Raw genomic sequence first — 17,621 nt, forward strand, 5'->3', positions numbered from 1 at the left:
TATGGAGGCGAAGCGGTCATTCCAGCAGAAGTTGGGCTCACAAGCTACAGGGTACACAACCACGACGAAAACAAAAATGACGAGGCTATGCGACTACAGTTGGACCTAATAGATGAAATCAGGGCAATAGCAGAACAAAGGCTCGCTCGGTACCAGGACCGTATGGCTAAACATTACAACTCCCGGGTTTGACACAGGGACTTCCAGGTTGAAGACCTTGTTCTTAGAAAGGTCATGGGCGCCGCTAGGGACCCTACCCAAGGGAAACTCGGCCCCAATTGGGAAGGACCCTACAGAGTCACGTCGTGGCAAAGAAAAGGCACATACCATCTAGAGACGTTGGAAGGAAAGAAACTGCCGCACCCGTGGAACACCGAGCACCTACGAAAATACTACCAGTAGGAGCGACAGCACGAAGTTCAATTTTTTCTTATTTTATTTTACATTCCGGCAAGACTTTAGTCTCACTCCTCAGAACTATTATTTACTTTAATCTTTTGAAACAATTCTTCTTTTTAGCCCAAGGGGGCAGGATTTGCTTTTAATTACTTTTATTTGAATGCATGGCAATAAGAGGAGTTTTTCAGAAATTACTGAAGTGTATTTTTTCTACGGTCTAGTAAGTTTGCAACCAAAACCGCTAAGTCCATAACATATGGACCAAAAAGATGTCGAAGACATCAAGGCTAAGGCTGACGGTCCGGATAAGCTAAAAAGCCGACGGTCCAAAAAAAAATGACGGACTAACAAAGGTGTTAAATACATCAAGGCTTAAAAAGCTGACGGGCCAAGAAAGATGTCGAAGACATCAAGGCTAAGGCTGACGGTCCGGATAAGCTAAAAAGCCGACGGTCCAAAAAAAATGACGGACTAACAAATGTGTTAAATACATCAAGGCTTAAAAAGCTGACGGGCCAAGAAAGATGTCGAAGACATCAAGGCTAAGGCTGACGGTCTGAATAAGCTAAAAAGCCGACGGTCCAAAAAAAAAAAAAATGACAGACTAACAAAGGTGTTAAATACATCAAGGCTTAAAAAGCTGACGGGCCAGGAAAGATGTCGAAGACATCAAGGCTAAGGCTGACAGTCCGGATAAGCTAAAAAGCCGACGGTCCAAAAAAAAAATGACGAACTAACAAAGGTGTTAAATACATTAAGGCTTAAAAAGCTGACGGGCCAGGAAAGATGTCGAAGACATCAAGGCTAAGGTTGACGGTCCGGATAAGCTAAAAAGCCGACGGTCCAAAAAAAAATGACGGACTAACAAAGGTGTTAAATACATCAAGGCTTAAAAAGCTGACGGGCCAAAAAGGGATGTTAAATACATCAAGGCCTAAAAAACTGACGGAGCTTGGAACCTTGGCAAGATGTCAGGCCAACGGGGGCCTCCAACAGTTCAAAGAACTGACGCGGTCCAAGAAAACGGAAATATTTACCAAAATTTTCATCTAGGACCACCGTCAACAAAGAGATATAAAGGCTACGGAAATTAAACACAACTGTACATAAACCAAAGCCCAAAGGTAACAAAGAAAGCACTTGAACATTGTTTAAAATTACAAAAAAAAACTGTTCTCCAAAACAACTGTTTTACACATGATCGAAATACAAAACAAAAGTTAAGGGGCAGGAACGTCAGCATCCTTGCCGTCGGTTTTATGGCCTTCAACATCCACAATCACAGCAAGAGAATCAGAAGCGACAGGATTGGCAGCAGGCTGAGCAAGGACCACACTGTCGTCACGTCTCGGAGTAGGCTGACGGAGGCTGTCGTCTCCGTCATCCATGGTGATCCTGGACAAATCCAACTCCGGGTAGGCCGACGCAACTTGCTGGAGGCAGTCTTCAAACCCGGTGCCATAATATTCACCACACGAGTCAAAGAAGGACTGCGACACTTTGAAATCTCTAATCGCGTCAGCCCCTGCCGTCTGCAACTTTTCACCCAGACCCGTCACCTCTTCCTGCAGTTTCTCATTCTGACCGCTAACCTCCGCCAATTTCTCCTTAACTTCCTGCAGCTCATTATTGAGGATGCGGACGGCTTCCTTGTACTGAGCTTGCTGGTTCAACAGGTTCGTATTATGATTGCGAACTCGAGTGACGACTCCCTCCTTCGCCACACAACGGTCTTGAAGGGCCTTGACGTGCACCAAGGCCTAAGAAAACATATCCGTCAGTTGAAAAATATACAAAGCAAAACAAAGCTTCCCAAAACGAAATTGTAGTAAACATACCTTGGTAAGGTCAAAGAGGGCAGACGCCCCTAGATCCTCCGTCCCCACCTGGTCACAAGGTTCGATATCCGTCGGTTTGATCAGGGACCCAACCTCCCCAACGGCATAATCCTTGTGAGTCAGGAGACGGCAGGGGCCCTCGCTGACGGGACCGGTAGAGGTCATCACTCCCTTGCCCGCGCCATGGCTAGGCTTGGGAGGAGACTTCCCCTTCGGTGGCTCGTCCCTAGGAGTGACGGCAACCTTCTTTGTGGGACGGCTATCACCACCGTCAGGCTTCCTCTTCGTCACCTTAGCGACGACCTTTGGAGTTGATGAGGCCTCCCTTGCTGCCTCCTTTTTTTTTCTCTCCTCCTTCTGACGGGCCGCAGCAGCCCTTATCCTCTGCTTCGCAGAGTCCATTTCTACAACACAAAGAACACCGTTGGGGTAAGTAACGGAGGAATAAAACTGACGGGATAGGTAAAAGTTTACTCACGTCGGTGTGCAAACTCTTCCAACCTTCGAGCTTCTGCTGACGGATCTGGACCTCCACAGTATAAGTGAAGGGTGTCAAGGGTGATCAAATCCCTGCACTTGCGTTCTTCCAAAGGGATTTCCAGAATCCGTTGGATAAACTCCTCCTGCTCGTCAGTTATGTGCGGACGGGTATAAGCTGAAAGAAATAAAAAGTGTTATTAGCGTCGCCTTAAAAGACACACGAGCCTCATAGTTGACGGGATTAACCTGAATCCCTGACGAAGGCCCAGGTGTTGTCAAAATAACCACGGGGCATCGTCGCCCACTCCTCCTGACGGCAAACCCAATCCGTCCCCTCAACAAAGAAATACCGACTCTTCCAGTTCCTATTTGAGTCTGGCATATCGGACACTAGACGTAGACCTTTCTCCCGGGCATTAAAGTGATACGTCCCCTTGGACGAGGCGATGTGGTGAGGTCTATAGCAATAAAAGAATTCTCCTAACGTGAGCTGACGGTGACCCCCACTGAGACTGCCCCAAAGGATTTTGGCTCCTATAAAAGTCCTCCAGGCGTTTGGGGCAATCTGGGTGACGGATATTCCCAGGAAGTCAGCAAGTTGACGGTGGAGAGCCGTCAACGGCAACCTCAGACCCGCAGCAAACATGGCATCATACATGCTAACGTCAGCTGTCCTCCTGGAATAACACCTCTCCCCCTCTGTAGGGAGACAGAGGGGGACGTGGTCTGGAATTTGATAACGAACCCGTAACTCCCTAAAGACTTTGTCACTCATCCCAGGCGAAAATTTGTTGACGGCCCAATCCTCAGGAAGAATGAAGGGACGATTATCTCCGGGACCCTCCGAGGTCCCTTCACTGGATCTCTCATCCCCGTCACTATCCTCCCCGTCAACATCCCTTCCATCCCCGTCGTTTCCATCCCCTCTTCCCTCTTCCTCATCTCCCTCGGCAAAACTCTCATCACCGTCAGGAGATTGGGCTGACGACCCTCTCTCTGACGGAAGGGAGAAGTCCGACTCATCTCCAGAACCAAGGGTTTCGCCGTAACCCGCTCCTTCGCGGACTGACGACTCCTCACAAGACGCAGTACTTGACATCTGACTACCTACAAGAGATGGGTTCAGACTAAATACCTAGGCTGACGGCCTCACTAACGAGGCAAAGGTAAAAAAAGGGAGAATAGAAGGAAGGAGAGAGAAGGTGAAAACTTACCGATATGGGGGCCTTCCTGATGACTCTAGAAGACAACGACGGATAAGCCGACGGAAGTGAAGCTGACGAAAGGAGGGCGACGGACGTTCTCTCTACTAGATCAGCAAGAATGAAATAGTGAAATATGAGGGGGGGTGCTGTTTATATATGGAAAAAATGGCGCGGAAGTTGAAGCGACGTCTCGTCAAAAGCAGAACGAATAGGAGCAAGCCACTTGTCCAAGGCATTAATTGCACAGATCCATGAACGATGTCCCTGCAAAACCAACTCCACAACCCGTCAGTATATAGTTTGACGGAGATATGGAGTAGGGGGCAAGTGATGAGGATGAAATTAGTTAGACAAGAGTGACGGGCCAAGCTTGACAAAGGTGACGAGGTGATTTTGCCGTCGGCATCCCCTTAAGGCTGACGGGGTTTCTATGGAAGAGAACCCCACTTGAAACTCGACATCTTGAAGCTGACGGAATACACTTAAGCTGACGGCGTCGGTCTATGTATCGATTGATCTGCATATTTACGTATATAAAATAACTTGCTCCCCACGCTTCAAGGAATCTACGGACCCCTATATGGAAAGAATCCCGTAAAATACGCCCAAGAAGACTCCTATAAGGAAAAGACTTCTACTCCAAGGAAAAGAGGTCAACCATCTACTACTATAAAAACCCAAGCGCCCTCACAAACCAAGGTACGCATAATTTACCCTCTCTAGCACTCTAGAGCAGTGAGAATAGTTTTAACTTGACCTTCGGAGGGTGTTTGGCCGGTACCACACCGGTACTCTCTGCTAGGTTATTCCTTTTCGTTGTGCAGGTGCCATTTGATCGTACGAAAAACGTGTGACTCATTGGTGGTACTATTTCCGGCATCATCAGTGGGGATGGGTGATTGATTGTGGTGGTGGCATAGTTGTGGTTGTTGGTTAGGAAGAGGGAGAAAGAGATGAAGAGGAAGAGAGATAGAGAGAAAGAGAGAAATAGTATTAAAAAAAGAATAAAAAAGAATATTTAAATAAAATGGTAAAAAAAATAGAGTTTGGAATGTTAGGTGTATTGTAAAATAGAATAGTATAATTAATAAAGTATATTTTGATATAGCAAAATGAGATAACTTATAGTTATAAAATGGAATAGTATAATTAATAAAATATATTTTGAGATAGCAAAATGGGATAACTTATAGAAACCGGATGTAAATGCTCTTAGAATACTAGTGTTATATTATTTTTGGATCAGGTCAATTTTGTTAGGTCAATGGGTCGGATGCACACCCTTTACAAGCTTTGGACTATTGGGTGCTTAGCTTCCTTAAAGGAAGATAATACACTGCTAATTTTGACCAAGTCAAGCTTCTTAGACCATTTTACAACACTTCTCTACACATTCATTCTTGGCTCTCCCTCATGTCGTTTTCTAAATAATAATAATAATAATAAAAACTAGAGTATATTTGATAATTGTTTTTTTTCTATTATTTTCAATTTTCAAAAATAATTTTCTATTTTTGAAACTAAAAAAGTTGTTTGGCAATTCAAAGTGAATAGAAAATAAAAACCATTCTCAAAACTCAATTTGTGAAGGAAACTAAAAACATGCAAAAGCTTGTTTTCAGTTTCTAATTTTCAAAAGTTAATAAAAACACGAATTTAATTTAATGAATCTATCTTATTTAATGAGTTAGCATTAAGGTTCAAATTCTAATAACAATATATTTTAGTATTTTGTATTTTTTTTTTCCAAAAACTTTTTTTTTTTTTAATTTCAACTTGTTTAATTTCAATTTTCAAAAGTTAATGAAAACACGCATTTAATTTAATGAATCTATCTTGTTTTTTTTTTTAATGAAAACATGTTTTTGATTTTAAAAATACAACAAAATTATTTTTTCTTTATATTTCCAAAAATAAGTTTTTGAAAATAGAAAATAAAAGCAGTTACCAAACATAACCCTAGTTTCTCTCTATTAGCACGGAACGTAATATCAAAAGATGCTCTTTAAAACCTTTGTATTTGGAAGTCTATCATAGATGCTATAGTTTAATACTGAGGTTTGATAGGCCAAGCAACTATATATATTTTGCACTGAATAATCGCTTTGGTTGCCGAAGAGCTATCATGAGCATCTTGGACAGAGACGGAGCTATTCTTGGACCTGGGGGGCAGTGCCCCCCCACCCCCCAGATTTTCAAAAAAAAAATTTTAGTATATATATAATATATTATTTTTAGCAATTTGTTTCAATAAAATTGCACTTTGCCACCCTTAACAATATTATTGATATTTTTAAATGCTATAAAAAAAATTAGCCCAATAACAAATATTAAGCCCAAACAACACCGCAAAACAAACACAAGCAAAAAATAAAAAATAAAAATCAAAGCTGGTTCTAATTAGACATCTACCTAGCCTAGGAGTAGGAAACACCCAACTTACCTCACACATATAATAAAAGGGAAAAAAGAAGGGGATTTCTAAGCTATTCAAAAAAAAAAAAAAAAAAAAAAAGAGGAAAACCTAACTTACGGTTGAAACAGAGGAGAGGAATTCAGCAGCTACAGCCACAGAGCAATTAAGCAACTAGCTAAGCGCGGGGAGTTAGCCACAACCAGTCAGGGACGCTGTCACTCTAGGGCCTAGGAGCCTGGGGCTGGGAGTGGGACGGAGAGACCTGAGAGGCTGAGACTTAAAGACTAGAGAGAGTTAAAAAAGAGGTAAAAATATGATCCAAGACCCATCTTTTTCTTTAATCTTTAGCCCATATATTCTTTTATAAATGAAAAGGTTGCATTTGATAAAGACAAACACAAAACCACTGATCCACACGCAACAGTCAACACTTGCCATTGATATTTTGTAATTTTCTTTTTTGTAGTTTTGTCTTTAGCAATAGTGAATAGCTTGTGATGTTTTATGATTTTTTTTTTTTTGTAGTTTTGTCTTTAGTGTTTTTGTTTATTAGTTAGTGTCTTTTAAAACATTAAAGTTGGATAAATAAAGAGATTAGTTGTAACTTTAAAATTTATTAGTTAGTTGTTAAATGTTTATGTGTATAGTGTTTGTCTATTGTGTGTAATGATTATAGATTATTGACCATATAATAACATAATAATTTTAAATTATATTTTATTTGTAGATTATGAAAAAGTCAACTACCATATTTGATTTTTTCAAAAGAAAAGTTTCAAATGATTTAGAAGCTAATACTAGTGGTGCAACATTGCCAACCGCTAATGTTGAGGAATATCCTGATGTCCCAATTGAGGAAAATCTCGACGTCCCAATTGAGGAAAATCCTAATGAACCTATTGAGGAAAATCTTGATGTCCCTATTGAGGAAAATTCTCAAACAAAATTTCAAAAGGTTGATATGAGTTCGTTGCAATTAGAACTTGATCCTGGATTGCGTAGACAAATATATACTTATCATATTGATCAACGAGATGAGATCCGGCGATGTTACATTAAGTTGGGTCCATACCAGCCTCATTTTAAAAAATTTAAAAAATCTGAGGAGGGTCGAAGCTTTCAAGGTTCTTAGTATGAAGATGATCGCTCTAAGTCATGGCTTGAATATTCTCCTACAAAAAATGCTGCTTTTTGTCTACATGCTTTCTCTTTCATAAGCCAATTGGGCATGAAGGACAAAATGCATTCACAATTAACGGATTTAAGAGTTGGAAGAAAGTTAGAAATGGTGAAAGTTGTTCTTTTAGTCTTCATATGGGAAAAGATCTTAACTCCACTCATAAAATTGCTTATAAAGCGTGTCTAGATTTGATGAACCAGTCTCAAGACATAGATAGGATAGTGATCAATTTCACTTTAGAACAAATTGCAAATAATTGAGTTCGATTGAAAACTTCAATTGATGTTGTTTGACATCTTGCCTTGCAAGCTATTGCTTTTAGAGGTTGAGATGAAAGCTCTACTTCAACCAATCGGGGAAACTTTCTTACAACATTGGATTTAATGGTGGGCTATAATAATAATATTGTTGAAATAATGGCAAAAGCTCCAAAAAATGTCACCTACACATCACCTCAGATTCATAAAGAAATTCTACATATTATTTCAACCAAAGTGAAGAAGGCAATTAGGGAAGAAATTGGTGAAGCAAAGTTTTGCATATTGGTTGATGAAGCTCGGGATGAGTCCATGAAAGAGCAAATGACTGTGGTTTTAAGATATGTTGATACAAATGGCTTTGTGCGAGAATGATTTTATGGGATTGTTCATGTTGTTGACACTGCAGCAGTAACCCTTAAAAAGGAGATATATTATTTGTTCTCTAATTATCGCTTAGATATCCAAAACATTCGGGGGCAATGATATGATGGTGCAAGCAACATACAGGGTGAGTGGAATGGATTATAAGCTTTGATTTTGAATGATTGTCCATATGCTTACTACATTCATTGTTTTGCATATTGCTTACAATTGGCATTAGTAGGAGCATCAAAAGTAGTTGTCCCTCTTAATAGATTTTTCAATAAATTGATTTTGGTTATCAATAATATTCGTGCTTCATGCAAACGTATTGAGCAATTAAAAATTGCTAGAGCTTCTGACATTGCATATTTGATTGATATTGAAGAGCTTGAGACTAGGAAAGGACTTAATCAGATGGTCACTTTACAGTGACCTGAAGATACTCGTTGGGGTTTGCATTATAAATCGGTTTCTAACTTGATAAAGTTGTTTAGTCCAATATATGAAGTTCTATTGAAAATTATGGATGAAGGAAATTTTTCACAAAAAGTAGAAGCAGAGTTCACTTATGAGATATTAATTTCATTTGAATTTGTCTTCATCTTGCATTTTGTTAATGAAACTATGGGAATCACGGATAAACTTTGTCAAGCTTTGCAAAACCAATCGCAAGACATTTTAAATTTTATGCATTTAGTTTCATCCACTAAAAAACTTATTCAACAATTTAGAGATGAGAAATTGGATGACTTACTAGCTACTGTGATATCATTTTGTAAGGAATGTGGTTCATATGTCCTTGATATGAATGCTCGTTATGTTGCAAGATTTGGTCGATCTCGTCATCAACAAGAGGACTTTAGAAATGAGTATTATTATAAAGTAGATATTTTTAATGCAGGAATAGATTCTCAATTACAGGAACCAAATCATCAGTTTAGTGAGCATGCCATGGAGTTACTTACGCTTAACTCAGCTCTAGACCCTTGAGAGGCATATGAATCTTTTCGAGTCAGTGATATTTGTTCATTGGTAGATAATTTTTATCCAATAGACTTCACAGATGATGAAAAGAATGATTTGAAAAAAGGAATTTGATCTTTATAAGTATGATGTAGTTCAACATTCAGGGTTCAAGAATTTGAAAAATATTTCTGAATTATGCCAATGGATGGTGAGAACTAGAAAATCAGAATACTATCCACTTATTTATAGAGTGGTCAAGCTTATACTTACTCTTCCCGTTTCTACTGCAACTACAGAACAAGCATTTTCAGCTATGAATGTCATCAAAACTGACCTTCGCAACAAAATGGAAGATGAGTTTTTGTCAGACGCTATAATGTTATTCATTGAAAGGGACATTGTTGTGACAATTAGTACGGATTCAATCATAGATGATTTCGAAGATTTAAAAAGACGGCGAGTTCCATTTTCATAAATAACTACATTGTAATATTTTAAAAAACAATAATTTTGTGTATTTTTCTTTGTTGATGGTTTATTAAATGAATGTTTATTTGGAGTTTCAATTTTTTTTTTTTTTTTGGTTTATACTTCTACCCCCCTAACTCCAAGTCTTGGCTCCGTTCCTGATCTTGGAATACTAGTGTTATTGTTAGGACATATGTGTTTCACATGTTTAAGAACATATGTCATGATTTTATGTAATTGACTTATCATTTGACAAAACTCACTTTACTTGTATTTAGGTAGATTTAGGATGTTTTAAATACTTCAAGAAACCTTGTTTCAAGATCAAGTATTGAAACTTTCAAGTCTGTTCAAGAAAACAAGTTCAGAGTGCAAAATCATTAACGCTCGTCAGCTGGTCGATAGCTGCATCTATCGAGTTTAAGGAATTTGTTCTTTATTCGGTGTGCTCAACACCTGCTCGACACCTGCTATTTGTCGAGATTTAAGATTTTCAGAATTTCAATCTGAATTTCTTGGGATCCGTGAATATGTCTTTGGGCCTTCTTTTCTTCTAAACCTAGACATATAAAAAGATCAGTTTAAGGGCCGTCAAACAGTTCACAAGTTGCATAAGTTTTGAGCAAACTCTGTTCAAGCAAATTGTGACCAGAGACGAAGTTCTTGCCCTAATTCATCTCTTTCTCTTGAAGAAGTTGGGTTTTGTGACCAAGCATCATCGTGATCTTCATCGTGTGGATGAACTGAAGAACTTTGCAACCAACAACCTTCTTAATTGGTGATTGAAGTTGCGTACTGGGATCTGCGCAATTGGTTAATCACGTACTAGGAGTCGTGCATCTGAAAGGGGAACTGTCACTACAGAGCAAGTCTAATTGGGTATTGGGGTAAGGGTTCAGCTGTAGGTTGGTAAGGTACTTGGATTCCTTTACTTATAACCGCTTGTTGTGATAATAGTGGAGTTTCGGGAGTGGTGACCTGAAAATCACCCGGTGGGGTTTTTGCCGTTAGGTTTTTCCCATTCGTAAACAAATCACCGTGTTATTTATTTTCTGCTGGGTATTTAGTTTATTGGTGATTTGTTTGTATTACCATGCGTTTGCATGTTAAATTGATTAATTAATAACTTGACTAATTAATTAATTAATTTCTATCACAAGGGGTCATTCAGTTTGTGGCCTATCAGTTATATACTTATATTATCTTTGGAGTGCCTCAACTAATCAACTTCTGTTTTTTCAGCTAGTTCTTGCTCTGTTTCTCTTCCTGGTTGGTTTTTTGAAAAATGTTATGTTTCTCAAAACAAAACAAAAAAAAAAAAAAAACAAAAAATGCTACTATATTATTCTTTTGCTAGACTTAGAGCATTCACATCCGGAATGCTAAATGTCATATGTAAGGTTTATTTAGCATTTTTTCCTCAAAAACCTCCCACATTCGGAACTGCAAATACTCAGAATTATAAATTTTTTTACAATTTTGCTACAGTGCCATTCTACATGTAGAATGGCATTGTAGACTATTGGATATGTCTTTTAATCTGATTTATTCTTTCTCTCTCCTCTATTAGACTTCTCAACTCTCTCTCTTTCCTCACATTTCGTCTCCCTCTCTCTCTATGAATTGTTCTTAACTCTCACTCTCTCTATTGACGCTGGTGGTTGGGCCTCGACGCCAGTGGATCGACAAGTTCTGTTTTTTTTTTTTTTTTTTTTTTTTTTTTTTTTTTTTTTTTTTTTGCTGCTGTGACCAGTGCTTAAAGGAAGAGGTGGGTATGGCTAAAGTGGGTTGTGGGTCATGGTTCTCTCAAGTCTAGTGTTGCTGGGTTTTGTTGGTCGTTGGAGATCGCCAGTGTTTGTGTCCGGTGTTGCTGGGTTTCTGGGTTGCTCAGATTGGTGATGGGTTTGGTGGAGATCAATGTGGGTCACGGCAAGGTCATGGCAAGGTTGTGCGTGGTGGAGATGGGGGTGGATTCCGATGGGTTTTGCTATGGATTTCAATGACCATCGCCGCCTCGCAGTCTCACCCCTCACCAATTTGAGTTTTTGGGTTATGGGTTGATTTTGTGGGTTTATGGTGTGGATCTTTGGTTGATTTTGGATTGTGGGTTGTTGATGGTGTTGTGATGGGGTTGATGGTGAGTTTTAGGTGGTGATGCTATTGTGTTTTTTCTTTGTGCCTTCGTGGTGATGGGTTTGTCTAATTTTCATTGGTTTTTTTAGAAGATTTTTGTTGCAAATTTGGTTGGATTTGGTTTGTGGTCATGGTGGCCGGTGGTTATGGTGGCCGGTGATTATGAGTGGATTTGGGATATATTATTTGTGAGCTGTTGTGATGGTGTTGATGGTGGCCGGTGGTCATGGTGGCCAATGATGGTGGTTTCAGTAAATTTGTGGTTGTTCTTGAACAGAAAGAATGAGAGAGAAAGAATAAATAATGTGTTGTATTGTAAATGATGGTGATTTTAGGATATATTATTTTATTGTATAAAAATATTATTTTAATAAGTAGAATAGGAAAATAAAAGTTAGGATGTTGAGAGTGTTGAAAAATGGTATGGTAGAAATAATAAAGTGAGTTTTAAGATGGTAAAATAGAATTTTTGTAAATTCCGGATGCAAATGCTCTTGTTGGGGAAGTTGATAAGTGATAACTATGTCAACTTCAAAAACCCAAAAAAGAAAAAAATAAAATAAACGGATCGGTTCGTGAGATTCCTAATCATATCGGAGCAAATGATCCTTGTCGGCTTGTCGTGACGCCTAATAGTCTTTCTTTAAGAACCATTGAATGTCTATCAATTGCAAGCCACACATACGTAGATAAGCTTGCCATCCTTGACCCCATCCTGTCGTGAAGCCTATTAGTCCTTCTTTAAGAACCATTGAATGTCTATCAATTGCAAGCCACACATACGTAGATAAGCTTGCCATCCTTGAATCCATCCAACGATTCACAAACCAATACCAACATGACCCTCATCTCAGATTTCCTCCACGCTACTCTTATCACCGCAAATGAACTCCCACGCATACTTCTCACTCTTCTTTTACTACTTCTTGCCCTCTTTACGCTCTCTTGCAACTACGCATGGATGAAGAAAAGAACCTCGCTTTCGCTACTGCCTCCGGGCCCACGTGGCGTCCCGTTATTCGGGAACCTCCTCTCTCTTGACTCGGAGCTTCACTCCTACTTCACGAGCTTGGCCCAAATCTACGGGCCCATATTCAGGCTTCAGCTCGGCAACAAGATTGGAATTGTGGTGAGCTCACCTTCCCTGGCTTGCCAAGTTCTCAAAGACCACGACCTCACCTTTGCGAACCACGACGTCTCAGCAGCGGGCAGGGCAGCCAGCTATGGTGGGTCCGATATTGTATGGACCCCATATGGGCCTGAGTGGCGGATGTTGAGAAAAGTGTTCAAGATGCTTAATAATACAACGTTGGACTCCGTTTACATGATTCGTCGTAAACAAGTCCGAGAAACAGTTAGGTACTTTTATAATCGGGTTGGGTCACCCGTAAACATTGGGGAGCAGATGTTCTTGACTGTGATGAACGTGATTACGAACATGATGTGGGGTGAAACAGTGGAAGGAGAAGAGGGGGCTAGCCTAGGTGCTGATTTCAGAGAAGTGGTGTCGTTGATGACAGAGCTTATGGGGAAGCCCAACATCTCGGATTTTTATCCGGGTTTGGCCAGGTTTGACTTGCAAGGCATAAAGAGGCAGATGGATGGGTTGGCCAAACGGTTTGATCGGATCTTTGATGTTATGATAAACCAACGACCGAAGATTGATAAAGAAGGTGGGAACAAAGAGAGTAAGGATTTTTTGCAGTTCTTGTTGAAATTGAAGGATGAAGGTGATTCTAAGACACCTCTCACCATGATACACCTCAAGGCCTTGTTCATGGTACGTTCTTTTCGTTCATAATGTTGTAGTAAATATTATTCGTAATTTTAAGGGTTAGATTAATGTAAATGTGTGTAGTTAGGGTATACATTAATCATTTATTTTAGAAAAATTAAAAAAAGTTATAAAAAAAATCAATAACATTTTCATTTTTCTATAAAAGATTTACTTTAGTCTATTTTGAAATAAATCACTAAGCAGAAAGCCCAATAAGTCAAAGGGAGTCATAGTACAAAGGCTCCAACTTAAAAATGATACAGTGATTATTGTTGCACATGATGTGTGAGTTTGGGATGAGCTGAATTTTTTAGCTTATCTCCACTTTTAGCTTATTTTTGTTACTATTTATGAGTCTCACTGCACTTTTTGATATTATTCATGGGTCCTACTGTACTATTCAACTTATTTTTTAACATATTTTCTTCACTTTCAGCAAAAAATTTTTAGTTTCAGCTAAATAAACTGTTCCAAATAGACACTACATATTGTATATAAGGTGAGTTTGGTTCAGCTTTTTGAAATTGGACTTTTTGAAAAAAATTGAGTTTTTAAAAAGTGCATAATGAAAAAATGTTTTTTCAAAAAGTTGAATATTTGGTAAAAACTGTTAAAAAGTGCTTTTTGAAAAAGTTGAGTGTTTGGTTAGCACTTATAAAAATGACAGTTTGAGGGGTAAATTACCAAAAAGGACAATGTATATATAAGGGAATTTATTTCATACTTAAATAAATATTGTGAAATTATTTTTTTCTCATCAATATTAGCTAATAATAACCTACCACTTAAGATTTATTGTGAAAGTATTGTGATAATTTATACTGATTTTAATTTGAACGTACTACTACAATTATTTTTTTCTCTTTCTAAAAAAATTATTTTTTTCTCACAATATTAGCTAATAATAACCTACTACTTAAGATTTATTGTAAAAATATTGTGATGTCATTTCTCAATTTTAATTTCTTATTCTTTATTTATTTTTTTTCTTTTCATCCGTATTTCCTTCTTCTTTTTTTTTTTTTTTTTTTTTTTTTTTTCTATGGAGATCTCTCAGCCACTAATTCTCAGCCTCACTTATCAGCCAGAAACCACTTTCTTTGACCCTATTAGAACAATAAAATAACACTTCTTTGTCCACCCAAAACCACAAAGCCACCTGTGTGTTTTTTTTTTGGTTTGCTTTGCTTTCTTAGCTGACACTGTGTAAGCTCTCAACCCCAAGAAGAAAACCCATCCAAGTTTTCACTCACTTCCATAAGTTTTCTTCATCTGGGTCTATTTCTTTAGCTGAATCAAGCCTAGGGAGCTCTCATATAGGTCTATTTCTTTAGCTAAACCATAAGTTTTCCTTTTCTCCCTCGTTCAAGAACATTCCAGGGAACTCTCATCTTCGTCCCCAACCCAGTCCAGATGTGTCAGATGGCTTCTGTCTTCTGTCTTTTTTTTTTCTTTTTCTTTTTTGCTTTTATTGTTATGATTTGATTAATTTTAAAATTGTGTTTTTGAGTTTGTATTCTGATAATCTGATTATGCTTGAGTTTAGAGATGTTTGAGAGAAAGATTGTTGTGTTTGTAGTGTTTGTTCTGTAGCAAAGCAGCACGGAGAAGACCTTTGTAGTAGCACAGTGGGCAATTTGGTAATTTAATACTGCCTCAACGGTAATATTGATGAAACGCGCACGGACTTTCTGATTATGGACCTCCTAAGCTCCTTTTTGCAAATGCACGTTTTCTTCACAAATTCAAAACACAACTTTTAACAAAAAGTTGCTTTTTGAACCTAACCAAACGGGCTTTTTCGGCTGGGGGTTTCAAAACGTACGTTTTAGCTTCTAAAAGCTGAAACAAACGGGCACATACTCTAGTTGATATAATGTTTTAAAAGCATGATTTCAACTTTGTGTACCGTAGACACAGTGTTTAACCATGACCAATTAAAAAATATATTCTATTTCTAGTTCTGGCATTAATATTACAATTGTGTGGAGTCATTTTATTTGATAGCTAAATTGTCTAGCAAGGCCTCCACATAATGTCATAATGTAGTATATAATGTGAACAGGATATGGTGGTCGGTGGGACAGAGACATCCTCCAACACACTTGAGTTTGCCATGGCTGAAATCATGAACAAACCGGAGGTGACGAGGAAAACCCAACAAGAATTGGAGGCTGTAGTTGGCAAAGATAACATTGTAGAAGAGTCTCATATTCACAAACTACCATACTTACAAGCTGTAATAAAAGAAACATTGCGGTTACACGCACCCGTGCCATTATTAGTCCCTCGTTGCCCAAGTGAAACATGCACCGTGGGAGGCTACACCATTCCAAATGGGTCTAGGATCTTTGTGAATGTATGGGCGATACAAAGGGACCCCTCTATTTGGGAAAATCCATTAACTTTTGATCCAAAGAGGTTCCTGGATGGTAAATGGGACTATAGTGGAAGTGACTTTAGTTATTTTCCGTTTGGGTCTGGTCGAAGAATATGCGCTGGAATTGCAATGGCTGAGAGGATGATGATGTATTCACTTGCTACACTTCTGCATTCTTTTGATTGGAAACTTCCCCAAGGAGAGAAGCTGGACCTTACTGAAAAGTTTGGGATTGTGCTGAAAAAAAAGATCCCTCTTGTCGCAATACCTACCCCAAGGTTATATGATCCATCTATGTATGAGTAGGACTGCCCAAGGCCTAGGCCTAAGGTCCCTACTACAAAAAACTTCTACCCCTTCATAAAGAAGGCCGCATCGCCCATTTTAGAAAGTCCCAAAATTTATAATAATAAATTTAAAAAAATGATTCTGCATTTTATTCTCACAAGTGCTGTTAGAGATTCTATAAATTTTACTATAGGCTTACAAAATGACATGCCAATAAAAAAAAATAATTAAAACATTCATTAACTAGATGTTATTTCCTTAACAATGACTAGAGAACCGTTACAACAAGTCCTAGTTCCATATTTTTGGGTCGGTTATGGATACTTAACAAATTAGTTAGGGTCAGTCACATGTATGAGATGACTAAATCTAGACATGACAAAATGGGCCAGAATTCGCTACCTCAACCCGAACCCAATTTTTTTGAATTGAATAAAAAAAATGGGTTGATGCGTGAGCTGACCAGTTTTTTTACTAGTCAACCCATCCCAACCTAACTAACACGTGACCCAACCCATATTTTAAATTTATTTTTTTTGGAGTAAAATATAATAAAATTAAGACATAGTTGGTTTACTTGTTTGTTATGGGCTTTACATTACACAACCCAAACTCAATTGACAAATTAATATAAAGCTCATTTTTTTTTTTCAAAAAAAATCAAATTTTGAAAATAATTTTTGTTCAACACCATTAAAAAAATATATTTATATTTCGCGCCATTCAAATACAATGACTTGAAGAAGATAATTGAGACTTTTATCTAGTTGCATGCAAATGAATTAAAAGATGACTATTGAGGCATTCTTTCTTGCTTGAGTAACTAATAAGTAAAGATTTTTAGATATCAAATGAAAAAATACATACCAAAATAATTTGGTTGCAGTAAACTTAAAAACATATATTTAAAATTATAAACATGTATGAGAAGAACTTATAAGTGTAAAAAGAGTAAATTCAAAGTATATCAAAGAAATTGGCATAAATTATGGATGTTTAGGGCTACTTTTAACAGTCCATAGCCAAAATAAAGGGTTTAAAAAAATAAAAGATGATATTTTTGGAGTGTATATTGCTTAACAATAACATGATATTTATAAAAGAGATCATATATAAATAGAAGTATCACATTTAGTTATGACCTATGATACGTATAAAAATTCTTATTATTAAAGTGTAAACTAAACAAAAGCTGCAAGTCATTATCATGTGAAAATATAAAAACACACCGATAAAGAATAAGAAAATAAGTGGGACTTACCACTATCAGAATACATAGAGAAAAAATAAAAAATTAAATGTAAAATGAATAGTGCTAATATAAATGTACATGGAGAAAGAATAAAAACTAAATGTAAAATGAATAGTACTAATATAAATGTACATGGTTACTGTAGTAACCATACATATTTACAAAATTTTGGCTTGCTTGATGTGTATAATTTTTGGACTAAAATATATAAATTTG

General features: G+C 37.7%; 1 protein-coding gene across 1 annotated transcript; it reads left to right on the plus strand.

Moving 5' to 3' along the window:
• Positions 1–12,441: 12,441 nt before the first annotated feature.
• On the plus strand, positions 12,442–16,299 carry LOC115971422 (geraniol 8-hydroxylase-like). The gene is made up of 2 exons (XM_031091340.1): positions 12,442–13,488; positions 15,551–16,299. The coding sequence occupies exons 1-2, from the start codon at positions 12,547–12,549 to the stop codon at positions 16,169–16,171; spliced, it is 1,563 nt and encodes a 520-aa protein (XP_030947200.1). The 5' UTR covers positions 12,442–12,546; the 3' UTR covers positions 16,172–16,299.
• The last annotated feature ends 1,322 nt before the right edge of the window (positions 16,300–17,621 follow it).

This window comes from Quercus lobata, chromosome 12 (genome assembly GCF_001633185.2).
Source record: "Quercus lobata isolate SW786 chromosome 12, ValleyOak3.0 Primary Assembly, whole genome shotgun sequence".
Classification (NCBI taxonomy): Eukaryota; Viridiplantae; Streptophyta; class Magnoliopsida; order Fagales; family Fagaceae; genus Quercus; species Quercus lobata.

Excerpts from the sequence above, each read along its gene's own strand:
- LOC115971422 (XM_031091340.1), top strand. The coding sequence starts at position 12,547 with ATGACCCTCATCTCAGATTTCCTCCACGCTACTCTTATCACCGCAAAT. Across the intron at positions 13,489-15,550 it reads ACCTCAAGGCCTTGTTCATG|GATATGGTGGTCGGTGGGAC; the intron begins GTACGTTCTTTT and ends TAATGTGAACAG.